This window comes from Dermacentor albipictus, chromosome 4 (assembly GCF_038994185.2).
Source record: "Dermacentor albipictus isolate Rhodes 1998 colony chromosome 4, USDA_Dalb.pri_finalv2, whole genome shotgun sequence".
NCBI lineage: Eukaryota > Metazoa > Arthropoda > Arachnida > Ixodida > Ixodidae > Dermacentor > Dermacentor albipictus.
Window position 1 is genome coordinate 136,103,875 of NC_091824.1, and position 15,980 is coordinate 136,119,854.

Consider the following 15,980-nt stretch of genomic DNA (forward strand, 5'->3'; position numbering starts at 1 on the left):
CAAAGAGAGATGTAAATAGCCACTTTCAAGTGTGGACAAAACACAGTCACGTGTTTACACATTGAGAGAACCGTTGACACGGCAGCCCCAACGCTCTCGCGTTTTCCGTTACTTGCGTAGCGTACTTGTTGCGAAAACAGAAGCGCTGTCAGCTTGAAGGTCACCAAGATTGCACAGGTTTATTCCTCACGGACGAACGGGTGGACATAATGCTCGGATAATGAATGCCGTTGGACGATTGCGTCGAAAGCCTTGCTGCTCAGAAGTGCAACGAGGAAGGAAGAAAAACAAACGAGGCATAAGTGTAGGTCTGCCACTTATTCAAAGAAGGAGCGGTGCGGTGAGTGCGCCCCGTCCAAGACGAAAACGGCACAGAAAGAAGGAAAAAATCAACCGCACGATGTAGGAGAGTAAAGGTGCCATGCGAGTCCATCCCTCACCCACTGAGCAGGCAAGGGGCTCGATTCCCATATGCTGTGGTTCATTGTACACGCTCGAAATTTCAAGGTAAGGTGAGGGATACGGGCTCGTTGATCGCGCGGCGGGGGTATCAGGAGCACAAGCGCAGAGCGGCGCTTATCGGCGTCTGTCCGCCGAGGCTTGCGCGGACAGGTTCATCATACATGGATGACGAGCGCTGCGATGTGCGAGGGGCGGACTGCCCGGCTGACTGACTTGTTGGCCGGCCACCAATCGAGAAAGGGGGAATGCAGCAATCGACTATAAAAAGGATGCCGGCGGCCGGCGCTCCTTACAAACGACGTCGCTCGGAACCCGCGAGCCGACTTGGCGACGCCGAAACCCGATACGCAGTCACAAGCGGCGCGCTTGTTGTTCCTCCTCCGCGTGCTACACAGTATCTACGCAGCGGCGGTTGTGGCCTGCCCCATCTGCGTATCACGTGCCACCGATCGGCCAGGCTCTGTCCACGCGCCGATAGCGCGAGCTCGAAGAGAGAGCGTATCTGATCGTCGTCGCCAGATCACGCCTGCACTTCGGCTCGCAACTGTGTCCGCGACGTGCAAGAAGGACGGTCTCCCGGACGTTCCTGACCCTCGACGGACACACGCTCGATTGCTGGCTATAGCTGTCGGTCATCGGAAGTTTGAGACACCATCGACGAGAGCCTCTGACTTCTACTGGAAGGCTCGAGGAACAGTTCCTAGTACACCGACGGTTCACGCGCGAACGCTGAAGCGCGCAGATTTTTTTCTTCGGAGACACAGAAAGACAAAAGGAAGCTGAGCTTCCCCAGCACTGAGCGGCATGGCTTTTATGATGCCGGTCGTGAAGCAAGACTACGACATATACTCTGGACCTAACAGCCGGAAGAACTCCGTGTGCAGCACAAGTCCTGGGGCGAACAAATCTCGCAGCAGCAGCCGCAACAACAGCGTGTCGTACTCGAGCTCGCCGACGCAGCCCGTCATCACGCCGGAACAGGCACGAAAGATCCTGCAGCGAAGGCGAAGTCGCGGCATGTCCGAGTGTCTGCCCGACCTCAGGGAAATTGACCACGAGGAACCGCGCCCGCGTAGGAGGAGCAGCCTGGGAAAGTTGTCCTGGTCATCGCTGCACGCCGCGCTGCAGAAACTGAAGCCCGCCGAGCCGAAGAGCAAGTCGCAGACGTCCATCGAGGAGCAGGAGTCGTGACAGTCGTGCAATTTGCCCGTGCCGATTGTGATTTCTGTGTATATAGGACCTGTACATACACATTGGGGGATTCTCGACAGTGGTGCAGAGCCGCTTCCACCTGTTTGTGCGTATATGCATGTTTTGTGCGCACAGAGCTGCTACCGTAACGTTATTGTTCTGTACTTTGGCAGGACACTTAATATTGTCGGTCAATACCGCGCCATGACATTTTTCATCGAGGTAACTCACAGCAAGCGTACGTATCATTTGCAGTTTCACAAGGAGATCTGAACGAGGCTTAACGTAATTTATTTTGTTATTAATGTCGTGGAACCGTTCAAGTCGCGTTGTGCTATAATGTATGGCCGAAGCACGTGCACAAAGCGTTATACATACTCCTTTTTTCATTTGTCACTTAATATTCATATAATAGATAAAAAAATTACATGTGACCTTTTCGGCATGTCGTAACTCTCTGATCATAGGTTACCGCATTACTCTAACATGATACATGGAGGCACAAACAGCTGACTCCTATTCTGTATTCTTGGTGGCTTCTAACGCGGCCAGAACCAAGCACACCGATTCATCAATGCAAAACAACTGCGGGATAAATGCAACTAGATGGCCAAAATTTTGAATGAGTTTCGTTTGTGATCGACTTTGTGCAGGGCTTGTTTCACAGCACGCTAACTGCCCTGAGCATATAAGTTTCTTGTTGTATTTGCTGTGTCAATGCCTGCAAGACCAAAGTATACTGTAATATTTTCCTGGCAAGACCTGTAGCCGTATAGACGCGATTTCTTGTTCATTTTCTTCGTGTGTATTTTTCCGACCATCAAATAAAACTGGCAATAATGAATGAATAATGTAGCTGTGAATCGAGTCCACGAACGTCTAGTGCCCAGTTTCGCCGTTCATAAATGGTCGCGCACGTGATCATTATCTCGTTTCTTTTTCCTGCACTCGGAAGGATCGAGTGCACAGCTCGGAAGGAAATGAAACAAAGCATCTACGAAAAAAAAAGGTGAATTGGAGTGAGATAAGAATGCCACACAGTGTGTATTCTGCAGCTAACAACTATCAACCCAGTTCCAGCTCGCCTAGCTTTTGTATTCATGACGCCGTTACCTCAGCAGCTGAAATAATGCAGCAGCAAAGGTAAGATACGGGTTCTACATTCTACACTATTTTTTGCCATACTTGAACTGCTGTTAATGGTGTTTTGTTGCTTACACGCTAATTAACTTCACAGGTCTTGGCACGGAACTCAACTATGAAAGCTTCAGTGTCATTAGAGACGTAAATGGCGCTTAAGAAATATGTGCGTGTAAGTTTATTTCGTGCTCTTAAGCTTTTTTTTTCTTCATAACTATGCAGTTACAGTTCAGTACATGAGCGACACCGCCATCAGTTAACGACCTGCCGAGTGATGAAGAGCAAGTATGTGCGGAAATGAGATCGTACTGGTGCTTGTGGCACGCTAAGAAACCGTTAGGTTTTCGACCACTGCACGTTATCTTTCAAAGAGTACTCAACAAAGTATAGCTGGAGCCACTTGCAGGCCCGCGCCAAATCCTTTACTCGTTTATGCCGAAAATTGATATTCTCGAGTGTTCAAAGCCTCCATATGTAAGCGCTTCATACTGTCCCCCGTAAAATACGCACAGAGAAAATAAAAAGGAACCTGCATCCCGCCGATTTCGCAGGAATGCCGCAACACCACTTGATCTCGACGCTTTGAGGCAGCTATCGCATCCCACCTCGTCTGCACGACGTGTGATATCGTCATCGCCGAGTGGATTTTTATCACCCGGTTGCACTATGCCGTGAATCGTCCATTATCTCCGCGATTTTGAAAACGAAACAGTGCCACGTACGCAACCCTCCTCTCGACGTACAAGACCACGCTGCTGCCTTCCATCTACTCCCTGCATTGCACCCCAGACTCCTTGTCGCCATCTTAACTCCTTCGAAATTACCCGACGTATTGCTGCTACGCTACTCAAGTCATTCTTCCAACTGCTGTCTTTTTGGGTCTTTTTTGTTACTCGCGCACTGACCGCCACAAAAACATGCCGCCAACGACACCCCTGAATGCTCCCTAACCTCTCGCTTCCCCAACGCCCTCCCATGTCCTTCTTTTTCTTTTCTTGTTCTTTTTTTTCCTCTTGGTGTCTTCTTTCCTTCCCTTTTTCTCTCTTTTCTTTTCTCCTCGCCTTCCCACTCACCCACTCTTGTCCCTTCGTCTTGGAAACCACGCTTACAGACGTCAGGTGACAGCGCTCATCTTTGAAGACTCTCCCTTTACAACCAGCCGCCACCGACAACAACCGCACGTGACGTCACTCTACTAACCCTTTAAATCTAACATGTCGAGGATGACGAGGCCGCCTTTGACGAAGATAGATCCTCCTATTGAAACGTTGGCCAGCCTTTCTGAGGCACATTATCCCTTTTTATAACCTTTAGATCGAAGGGTAGGACGAGGACCAATTTTTTTCCTTCAACCGTGAAGTGTTCTGTCTGAGATAGCCCGTGTGAGTTTCCTTTGTGGCTTGGAGCTACATTCGGGTGGAGGAAAAAAGTTCCCTTTCCTGATACTTCCTCCAGCTTGACGGATTCCGCAGAACTGATTTTCCAGGGTCTCCACAACTCGGAAAGTATGTTGGGGCACGAACAAGTGCCCGAACAAGCACGAACAAGCACGAACAGGTGTCTTCCATTCGCACGCATTACTTACAGTCAAAAGTTCGGCAGGTAGTCTTCTGGTAAGGTAACGTCTTAGTTGAGGTTGACAGATTGAACATTTTTTTGTTGTTAAGGATGGGGATGGGTTAAAGCCTTCCCGGTCCTTAAGAAAGAGTTTTCAAAACAGTATAATAGAATTTAAGTGTCCTCTAAAATGAAAACGCATGTCATTCACTTCATTAATTTTTTCAACAGAATGCTTCTTGTTTCCAGACTTGAACCAGCGATGGTATATGCTCGACTTCATCTGTTTATCAGAGCTATCCAGTGCGCCTCAGCATATCCAGTGAGCTTCGGGACCTCGGCTGATAAGCGCACCGCTATTGAGCGATGAGTCAATACGTGCGAAGGATCGGACGTGATACATCCTGTTACGTGCCTGACATTGCGGTAACCGTTCCAATGTTTATACACGCCGTCACGTGGCCTTCTTTTGGCGGCAATCGGTTACAGAGCAAATAGCAGCTGCCGCTATCTCTCGCGGCGCGGTCGAGAACTCGTGAGAAAGACCAACACGCACAAATTCCTCTCTCCCAGCTCAGTCTGCCATTGACGATTGTCGATAAGCTAAATAGGAGGACGCACATGAAAGGTGTCGAAGCCTTGATAGCTAAGGCGGCGTGGACGTCACTGGCTGTGATAATGCCCGCAGTCACGCGGATTCTCGACGACGGCACAAGAAATTGGGCGTTCAGCTTAAGAGCATATTACGCAATTTTTTGGCGATAAAAGCGTACTCATAAAAGTGTATGTGCTGAGAAGTTGTGATAACGGAGGCAGTATCAGTGATGACACTTTTCGACAATATTGCACGTCACTGAAGTTGTTGACGACGTGTTAGCAAAGTACCATAAGATAACTGCTGGAATTTAGCTTCCTTTTTCCTGTGGTAATCACAAAATATTTCTGTGCCACCGCTCTTGCTCATGTTTAATTTGGAACACTGCAGTCGTCTGCCATTGTGATCTAACATTTTTTTTTGTATCCTCGGTGATGACACTTTCAGACTGTATTAAACGTCACTTAAGCGGCGGATGTCATTAACGCAAATACTCAAGAACAAAATGATGTAACTCTCCTCTTGGTTGCTTGCTTGCTTGCCGCGGCCGCCGCCTTGCCAACTAACTCACTTACAATACAGCACTCATATAACGAATTGACTTATATATAGCCATCTGTACTACCGCCACAGATGTGCCGACTGCTGCTTCTGTTCTCCATGGAATTACGCAATGAAACAATACCTTGGTTTGGGCGAGTTGGTTCGTCTTGACGGTTTTCATAATAACGCGCTAAAGACTAAGACGAAAGGAACACATACGCGCAGTCCCTTGCACATACATAAGCGCCAGTTCTGTTGTATTGGTTCCTTTCGTGTTCGTCTTTAGCGCGTTTTTATGAATACCTAATGAAACAACAAACGGAACCTAAATATCCTCACTGAAACAAAGATACGCCTTCAAGCGCATAATTATTTTCTTTAAAGTGAACCATTCTGTGCCTTCTCCCGCGAGGATTAGTGCGTCTGCCCAGTCAGTTTCCCACCGAGTAACGTGAGTTGATTCCGGAGGCAGTGCAGTTGCAAACTGTGCCAATCTCGGAGGCAGCGCAATTCGCAGTCACGTGGGTTGCGCGGCGCGGTTCTCTGTGTCTTACCATCGTGCCTGCAGCAGGCACGTAACCGACACGCTGAAAAGCACGGTGCAGAAGAAGATAAGTTCTACAACATTTATTTAACTGCTTCGTGAAAGCATCGCTTCTCGTCTATTCCAACATACGTGATGGACCTGCTTTTTTTTTTTTTGTCGGTCACTGTTCCTGCGTCAAGTTCTTCATTAGTCGCAAGGCACAGCGGCTGACGGAGGAAACCTCTCGGGTCGTCATGTCGTGTCTTATTAGCTACCGTGGTTATCAGCGCCGTAGGCGCTCCAGCAGTAGCTTTTACCTTCTATGCAGGCCAAGGCTACGGAGCAAGCCAAAATTCCAGCCCAAGCAGTCAAATGTCGGCAGGGAGAGATTAGATAAACAGGCGTTACGGAGTTATACGCGCCTTTCTGGAACATCTCCGGCGCTTCAGAAAAGTGAGGTGTAGAAACAAACGGCGTTCGTTCTTTATACTCCAATTATATGCACGTTTTCTTGGCCGCTTCAACTAGTGCGTTCTTTAGTCATTTTCTGCTCACGCTTCTTCCGTTCTGCTTGCAAGCAGAACGGAAGAAGCGTGAGCAGAAAATACGATTCAGATTGTCGTTTGAACTATTATAACCGTTAGAGCTAAGAAGCAGTATTCGAAAACATTTTTTTTTTTAACTGACGAGCTCAAAAACGCACTGAAAGCATAATGGGCAAAGCAAATGTGCATGCTGTTACGAACGGCCTCCGGGGGCTGGCGAAATAGAGAAGCGACTGACTAAACCTTCCTGGCCCGCTGCGATGACTCACTTTGTGAAAACAACAGTGCGCCTAGTCAACAGGCCATCGACGCCACCATGTCTGCCGAGACGACTCGCTCCGTAAGGACGACAATACGACAGTTCCCAACCGAACGGCGCCGGGATGTATACACGCAGTCGGCGGACCAAATATTGTTAGCGGATTCGCCGTCACCGTCATGGTTTGTTTGAAGCGGTGGTACTCCTGGAAGAAGGCGGGTTGCGGCACCGTCTCACAGGTCTTAGAAATCGTCAGTCAATGGACAGGCGCGGAGGCCACTGTCTGCGGGGTCAACTCTGAGACCAAGAGGCGCATGCTCAGGGCAAGACCCGTATCTGCGAAAACCCTCTCACCTCGGTGTGGTTAGTGAAACCTGTGCAGAAGTGAGTGTGTAAACCCTCCCCCTCAAATTCGGGTCGGCTACGATTACTTGGGACGCTCCGAATTGGTCGACGGTTGAAGGGCCGTTTCCCCTCACCTAGGGATCAAGGGAGGACAGAGTGTTTATAAGCAGCTGTTGCGTGGCTGCTGCTGAGTGTGCATTCTCTTTCAGTCATGCTAGCCTGATGAACTGTAACGTTCTCATGTAGATACTGTAAATAAATCCCAAAATTCTCCTTCTCGATGAGAAAAACTCTCTCCCTTTAACAACGTCCTCAGCGTGGATGAGTTGGACGACGGCATGGGTAGGCTACCATCTATTTCATGCCCAATCCCAACCATTACAATGCTTGTTCGCACTAAAATGTTCAATGATGCAAATTAAACTCATGGCGTGTCGATACTACATTGCTCATTACGCAAGTGATGTTCTTGATGTTCCTGAGGCAGGAGACAGCAGAAGGCAATTGAAGATGAACGCACTGGGCTCCGGAGCGTATTGATAGTATGAAAGCATTGTACCATTATACGATTCGGTGTAAAACATGTATCCAGCACATAGAGAGAGAGAAAGAGAGAGGGAGATGCGAATGAGAGAAAGGCAGTGAGGTTAGCCATAGTTAAAGTATCCAGCACATAAAAAATATATAAAGACTATAGTCTGCATAAGAACGTCCTTGACGAAAATACTAAGTTCACCAACTTCTTCCCTATTCCGGGCTAATTATTACATATGTTGACGTCAATATATGATATTAATTGTATTCTGCGGCGACATGTATGTCATATGCCTTCAGTAAGGTAAGGCTGCTGTGATGAACCTGCCATGCATCACAATTCGGTTTCATTAAGAACGATGCGCAAAATGTCATCTTTGTTCGATTATTTCGGATAGAATAGCAGTTTTATAGCAACCAGGAAAATAAAACGGCGTTGTATTAAGTTCACGAAAAAATAGCGCAGGGTAATATTTACCAAGAGGACGATATTCTTTTAATTGGGCTTCCCTGTAGGTTCCTCAGCGTTATCTTTGGTGACTGTCATAGGGTTCTAAGCCGATCGCCTCCGAGATTGTCGGTGGCGACGCCTACTATTGGTTAATAATAATAATATTTGGGGTTTTACGTGCCAAAACCACTTTCTGATTATGAGGCACGCCGTAGTGGAGGACTCCGGAAATTTTGACCACCTGGGGTTCTTTAACGTGCACCTAAATCTAAGCACACGGGTGTTTTCGCATTTCGCCCCCATCGAAATGCGGCCGCCGTGGCCGGGATTCGATCCCGCGACCTCGTGCTCAGCAGCCCAATACTATTGGTTAGGTTAGATAGATAGATATAATAAACTTTATTGTCCAACGGATAAGGTGATCTACCCATCCCCCGACACGCAGGTCAGGGGGCGAGTGCCGCCGCCTCAGATGCAGGCTGGGAGGTCTTGGGTCCCAACAGCCTCTTCAGCCAGTTGGACGAGCCGGAGCTGGAGCTCAGAGTCCGAGCTGCGCAGCAGGGTCTCCCAGGTGTCTCTACTACCTATTTTGTGCGTTCCCTCGGGAGAGTATGAACATTTCCATATTATGTGGTCGAGGGTCCCTCTCGCCCCACAAAGATTACATCTATCACTCCTGGCCTCGGGGAACATGTGGTTTGCCATAACCGGGTGCGGATACGTATAAGTTTGTAGTCGTCTCCACGCGACTGTTTTTCTGTTGTTTAATTTTGGGTCTGGCGGGGATACCAGTCTACGAGCCAATCTATAATGCTGAGTGATCTCCCCATATTTTAGCATGCGCTCTCCGCTCCCTCAGTCATCGAGAGGCCCCGTAGCGGCTCGGCGGTAGAAATCTCGAGCCAGCTCGTGGGCCGCCTCATTGCCGGGGACGGCTTCGTGTGCCGGAGTCCAAATTATTTGAATTTTTCTATCTAACTTTCTCTGGCGTAGGATTCTGGCCCCTAAGGGCGAGATCCTTCCCTTGCTAAAATTTCGTATGGCAGTTTTGCTGTCACTGATCACAAATTTCGCGTCCGTTCCAGCGCAAGCTAATGCGATCGCAATTTCCTCGGCAACTTCTATGTTGCGCCCGCGCAGAGTGACAGCGGTCACGGGAATACCCCGGTCGCTGACGGCCGTTACCACCGTAAAACTGGTTAGGTTAGAACAATAGTCTCGGACGTCCTGGAATAATAATAATAATAATAATAATAATAATAATAATAATAATAATAATAATAAGCATAACAATAATGCTGCTGCTGCTGCTGCTGATGATGATGATGATGTATAACTCTAATATTTTCATTGTTTAAGGTTACTGCTCCTCCACCCATCCCTTTTGAACCGCCCTCTTCTTGGACAATTCCTTGTTGTGTGTATGTGTCAATGTCTGGCGTGATTATCATCATCAACAGCAACAAGACAGGAGTTCGAAGGGGCGGCAACTGCCATCCATTTTCCCGGCGTACATTGATTACAGCGAAGAAATTGCCACTTAGCGGTGAAATGTTGAGCGGCTTGTCATTTTCTTCTCTGCCCAGCCATCAACATGAACTTCCGCGTGATCTTCATATAGATACGGGTATATTACAATAAAACAGATCGTCAGTAGCAACGTATGATTATTCATTCGTCTGCCACAGCTGCAGTGGTATCTACGCAACCGTTAGTACTAAGCGCCTTCTCTTTTAATTCCATCCGAATCTTGGCAAATCGCCCGTAGTGGGTACCGTCATCAACAGCGGGCTAACAGACGAACAAATCGCGGCGGCCATGTCGGTGGGCCGGGTCGCATTGGCCGCGGCGGGCCACTGTGCCCTGCTTTGGGCGCTCAGCGACCCGCTGATCGTCCCGGCCCCCACCACGCAGCAGCGGCCGCCGGACACCGTCGATGGCGGCGTGCCCTTCCTCAAAATTTTGCCCACCAGGTGAGCGACCAGGTGGCCGTCCCGTCGCGGTAGCAACGCTGACGAAAGCACCGACTACTCGGTACTCTAGTACGCACTACTGGAAGTGAACCTTGGTGTGACGGCATAGCAGCATTAGCGCTGCTACAAATCCGACGATGACGGGCACCAGATCCCTACGCAACTAGCGCTATGGGGCCAACTGGGACCGCGCCCGAAGGTCTGTGGGGAATGAGTAGGAAAAAGCTAACCTAGAAAAAAAATAACCCATAGAATACTCCGTAACTACTTATACATCGAATATGTCTACAGAAACAGCAATAAACCGCCAGAATAGCTTCCTGCGTAACATGTGCCCTTGAAGAAAATACGCTGGTGTGGAGACGATAACGTGTATATTAACGTGACGCAAAAAATAATAACGCGATTAGTATTTCTCATTATCTCGCAGGAAGGCGGCAGAGAGAAGGGCCCATAATATCTGCTAGTGTACGAATTAATGCGCTACCTTATTATCGGCCACTTTGCAGGGCGTGGTGTATCGGGACCAGCGTGTATACGCTGCAACGAGCCTGTATATAGTGGCGAAAACGGAGTACAAAGCTGCACATGCGAAGCATTGCAAAGTAGCGGCAGCGGTTTCGGCGAAAGGTGTTGCGAAGGCATTGCGACATGCTTAAGGTCATCGGTCCTACGCTTTATCTCACCTCGTGACCTCCGCGGGCACCCACGTGCTCCCTGCATAACGGTATACGCAACACGCGCTCGTAGAAGTTCCGCGCGCGCTCCTCGGAGACTTTTCGCAAGGTTGCCGCATGCAAGCTGCGCTGCCATTATTTTTCTCGCCGTTTAGCCGAGTTCGTTCAGAAATACAAAGCGGCGTATTAGTGGTAACGTACAACATGGTCCGATGGTAAAGGGAACAACAATCAGCTATTGTTCCGCCATTGATTACAGCGAGGAAATTGCCACTTAGCTGCGAAATGCTGAGCGACTTGTCATTTTCCTTTCTCGCGGCAGTGAGTGCTACAATACCAGGGCTGAGTACGATGTCCCTACACTTATCAGGCAACATTTCCCCAGCGCTAGCGCTTGTCCAATGTTCTAGCAATACATCGCAACCTATACTCATTCTCTTATAGGTATATGTTTCGCGTCCGTAGCAACGACACGAAAAAAAATGGGTTATGCATTTAGCTTGCGGAACTATAGGCGCTTCTGGCAGCTTTGCAAGTCCATTAACGAGACCATGTACGAGGAAACATTAACCTTAAACAATAAATTATGAATAAGCTGTTCTCAGAAGCTTCCAACTAGACTGTAATAGCCGCCTTACTTAGTAAACGTTGTACGCGTGTAATGCTGACGGTCTTCTCACTGCTTCGCGTATAGGGACGAGCAGCTTCAGAAGCTGCGCACCACGCTGCAGTTCGACGTTATGGTGCTGGGCGGAGGAGCCATCGCCTGTGGCGTGGCACTTGACGCAGCCACCAGAGGACTCCACGTGGCGATGTGCGACGTTGAGGTATCATTCATTCATTCATTCATTCATTCATTCATTCATTCATTCATTCATTCATTCATTCATTCATTGATGTCCTAGTGAAGCCGTTGTAGCCATGCATAAAATGAGTAATGCGCAATTAACAACGCATTATACTCAAGTCCATTCATACATCAAACAAAAGTCAACTTGATTTCCGACTTCAACTTGATTTCAGAAAAAGCTGTCAGACAACCTGACAATCTACAAACAGCAAGACGCTCTGGATTTCAAAGTTTGTTTTTCTTCAGAACTCTAGAAGCCAACACAGATATTAACGCGGCGACACACAACTAAATGAAAAACAGGCGGAGCAAATCTTTTTTAATAAACAATGTTACGGAACGAAGTTAGCAGAGAGTTCACGAAGGTGAAAATGTTTGTTGTAGTAGCAGTGGTCGTTGTCAGACCTGAAAACTCCGTCTTAAGTAGCGTGGGGAGCGGGACGCTGAAACTGTATTGTTATAAATTATTACAAAGTGACGGTAAACTAAATCGAAGTATGGACCTACCGCAATTTATGCGTTTACGCGGTAATGGATTCAGCTCATCACGCATATAGGCTACATATAGGCTTGCAATGTATGTTGAATGCTTTCTGGAAAATTATGTTTATGCATAAAAAGAGACAATTTAAGTACACATAATTTACTCGCTTTCAGCAGATTATGCATTAAGGGATCGGCAGGCCACGCCGGATGCTAAGATTGTTGTTCAAATTCTCAATAATTCCCAGTACGTTCATTTGCAGCAGTTCGTTTGATGTAGTTTCTGGCTGTTGTAGTGCCCCAGACTAAGTTACGGTGGCAAACAACTCGAAATAGAAAACTGGAAGCATTATTGTACTCGAGCTGAATGAATGTCCCATCACAGAAATTTATTCATGCAATGAATACAAGCTTAATTTTGTTCACAGGTGTCATATAGAGTTAATATGGCCCAAAACACAGTTTTATAACAAGGTGATGCGGTCTGCAAGAATCCTTTAGAAAATCTAGGCATGAGCCGTTTAGGCTCATTGCTTTAAGTCTGTAGGTGATACATGGCTGACAGTATAGAGACAAATCATGATGTACTGTCTAAAAGATGTGTCAAAGTTACATACTTTTATTCCAAAGCGCTGCAGGTTTCGTTGGAAAGCAAGGCGGTATAGAATGACGTTTTTCGCGCTTTCTCGTTTTATAGTGCCTCCTCATTAATTACAATGCAACTAAATATCAATTTATTCTATACACACGTGCCACGTTAATAACCGAATCACCGGCTCAGAGCACACGTCGTTGTTGTTTATAAGCATTACGAGAAATTAAAAAAAAGCACAATTCTTTTGCCAATGCTGACGAAAGTTGACACGTCGAACATCCCGTTAAATACGGTACAGTGCCATCAGCAATCTACATCCGTGTATGGCAGTACCTATCAGAGTGAGGTAAAATATAGTCACATTGAGCACGCAGAAGCTTCAACATCCCCGAAGTTCAACGTCCGCAATTTTTTCCTTTTTTTTTTAATAGGCGGGATGCACAGGCTTTGCGAGTATCCGTCTGACAAAAAAAAAAAAGAATGTGGGCCGATCTCGAAGGCAGCGTTGTCTAGCAAAGCGTCTCGGAGCACTAGTTGACATGCACGAGATAAGCGTTTGAGAAACTGGTACATGACGCTCGCATCAGACGTTCCAAAGAGCGGCTTCGACACGAAAAAAAGCAGGCGTGCGATCGTGGTCTAATTGTTGAAGCACTGGGATGCTGTGCTCGAAGCCAGAGGTTTGATCTCACCGTCAGTCGCGCATTTCTTTATGGCATTACAGGCTGACTTCACCCAGATTGGAGGAGTCTAACATAAAACTCCAGGTGTGTTGAGCGAGCGCGTCACATTGTGCAGGAAATAGCCAGTTTCTGAGAGATAAACAGGTATAGGCAGGTCACACATAGATAACTGAATAAGGTTGCCCGTGACGCAAGCAAGCGCAGCTGTCAATACATCGCAATCATCGTATTTTAAGTCTGATATCGCATAATTAGAAAGTTCTACCCCCCCCCCTTTCCTCTCTTTTTTTTTTCATCTTCTGAGCGGAACCAGCAGAAACAAATCGCGTACAGAAGTGTGTACACCGTGACTAAAGAGAATAACTTCGGGCAGAACAAACGCGGGTTTACGTAGCTCGTTAAAATGGCAAGTACGAATGAGGCATGACACGGATTTAATGGTATTATTACATCAAAACAAAAAAACGCAGTTTTAACGCGATGTTGGAATACCAGTGACGCTAAGCTTGCTTGAGTTATCGAGGAACAAGCAGTATAGCGACTTAACCGCTGTTGCTGAGCTGGTTCGTTAATACTTATTAAGGAGATTATACTACAGTGTGCACTTGGGTCGCGAAGTAATGTGAAGTAAGACCAGGGGACAGAAAGAGATGCTCTTTCCTGTCCTGACCTTCCTTCACTTTGTTTCGTGTGCTATTACACTGTAGTATGTAACGGATGACACAAGCACAACATCGTCGTCTGTGTACCCATGTTGAATGTCTGCGTCACGCGGAAGGTGATGTACGATTCTTGTCGAGGGAAGAAAGTTGACGAGCGGTGTATGTCTAAGCGCATACAAACACACATACGCACACCCCTTTATGTCACAGGATACATGCCCATACTGGAAGACTGGACAAGAAAGGGCACAAACCGCGTGGCGTATGTGCCCATATTCCACTCCGTATGTCTCCGTATGTATGTCTCCATACTCGGAAAGACGGCAAAGTACCGGGAGCCTTCTTTGACTCTTTGGAAAAGAAAGCTTCGTTTTAGATATGACATTTCTTTCCAACTGGTGCGAGTAGTGCGGCTTTGCGAAAACAGTCTCCGATACTGTACTTCGTCGCAGGCTGGTTACGCTCTATTTGGTCTGTCGATATTCCTTCTTTTTCTTTCTGTCTTATCTCTTCTTTTTTTTTTTTCGTCGCGGTACCTAGATCGCTTGGGAGGACCTTGCTGCCTCCCTTCGCATTCCGCATTGAGGGAATCCGACGCAGCACCTCGAGATTTGAGCATGCTTTAGCAAGATCTCGCGAAGACCAAAAACGCTAGGAACAGCATTTTTTCAAATATTGCTACTGGTTCGCGCTCTCACTAACGTCGCAGGATTTTTACAATGTTTTTCATGCGTCCCTTAACTAAACGGACCCTTCATTAGCTTAATATTTCATCTAGAAGGAAAAAAGAAAGATTCTTTAACACATTGCTAGTATTACGTGAACCTTACAGAACAAAAGGAGTATTACTGTTTGTGCTAAACGAATTAAATCCCAGTGAATTACTTCCCTCGAGCAATTTACCTCTCTCTCTCTCTCTCTCTCTCTCTCTCTCTCTCTCTCTCTCTTTTCGCTTAATCTCATCTACGGCAAACATCCACTAAGTCTGTACACGTGTTCAACGAAAAAAGAAAAACGAACGTTTAGCGCTTTGTCAGGCAGTAATCTTTTCATTGCGGATCTTCCTTTTTGTCGTTCTTCATTTCGTTCTTTAACACTGACAGGAAGCCTGCGCGCTGCACGATACGGGCACACAGTGCGCGTATATATTGCAACGCGAAAGACGGACACGCGAAGGCAGGAAGCGCGTTGTTCGCATTTCCTCGCTGGACGATCACCCCTGCAGTTGGCGCGCGGCACAAGACTGTGCCTGGGGGAATCCGAAAGCCCCTGGTACATTGGCACCCATGGGAGAAGAAGCCTTTCACTTCCGACGATTGTTGACGCCCACTGACGTCTGACGTCGCGCGCACGTGCTGTGTTGCTCGGAGCGGTTTCAGCCGCCTATTCAAGGTGACGACCCGCAGTAACACTAATACCGAACAATACCGCCACAAACAAAGAAAAAATAATAATGCCTGGACAGAGAGTGAATCGAGATTGAAAAGGCTGGCAGGTTGACCGGAGAAGCTTTCTGGTTTGCCACCCTACACTAGGGGAAAAGATAAGGGCGAAAAGAAAGACGCAAGTAATGGCGGAGAAGGAAAACAAACGTGCCAAAAGAATAAAAAAGAAGGGTGTGGGGGTCGCCCAAGAGTATATAAAAGTCTGTCTACAATCAGGGCTACTCGAACGTACAATGTTCAACAGCACTTACAGCCGTTGAGGTGGGCCAACTCGTTCGCTACAATCTATACTATATGGCACTGAGAGAGGAGGTAGGGCCCTCAGGGCTAATTTTGACCAGCTGAGGTTTGGAGACCATTCCTCAAGCGGAAATCCTAATCAGAAAGCGGCGGTGCTCTCGAGGGTATTCTTGAAGGGAAGTATTCTATTGTCGGTACTGTATAGGAGCAGAATTCACGAAGCT

General features: G+C 47.4%; 2 protein-coding genes across 4 annotated transcripts in view; one reads left to right on the forward strand and one right to left on the reverse strand.

Moving 5' to 3' along the window:
• LOC135898385 (serine/threonine-protein kinase SIK1-like) overlaps positions 1 to 15,980 on the reverse strand; it is a 466,770-nt gene that overhangs the window by 361,288 nt on the left and 89,502 nt on the right. The gene's annotated exons all lie outside the window — the stretch shown is intronic.
• The window catches only part of LOC135898384 (glycerol-3-phosphate dehydrogenase, mitochondrial-like), a 30,525-nt gene continuing 24,487 nt past the window's right edge, over positions 9,943 to 15,980 (forward strand). For both annotated transcript variants that reach the window (XM_065427275.2, XM_065427276.2), the window contains exons 1-2: positions 9,943 to 10,121; positions 11,493 to 11,625. In XM_065427275.2, the coding sequence (XP_065283347.1) occupies positions 9,967 to 10,121; positions 11,493 to 11,625 (288 nt within the window). In that variant the 5' untranslated portion in view covers positions 9,943 to 9,966. The remainder of the gene's footprint in view (positions 10,122 to 11,492; positions 11,626 to 15,980) is intronic.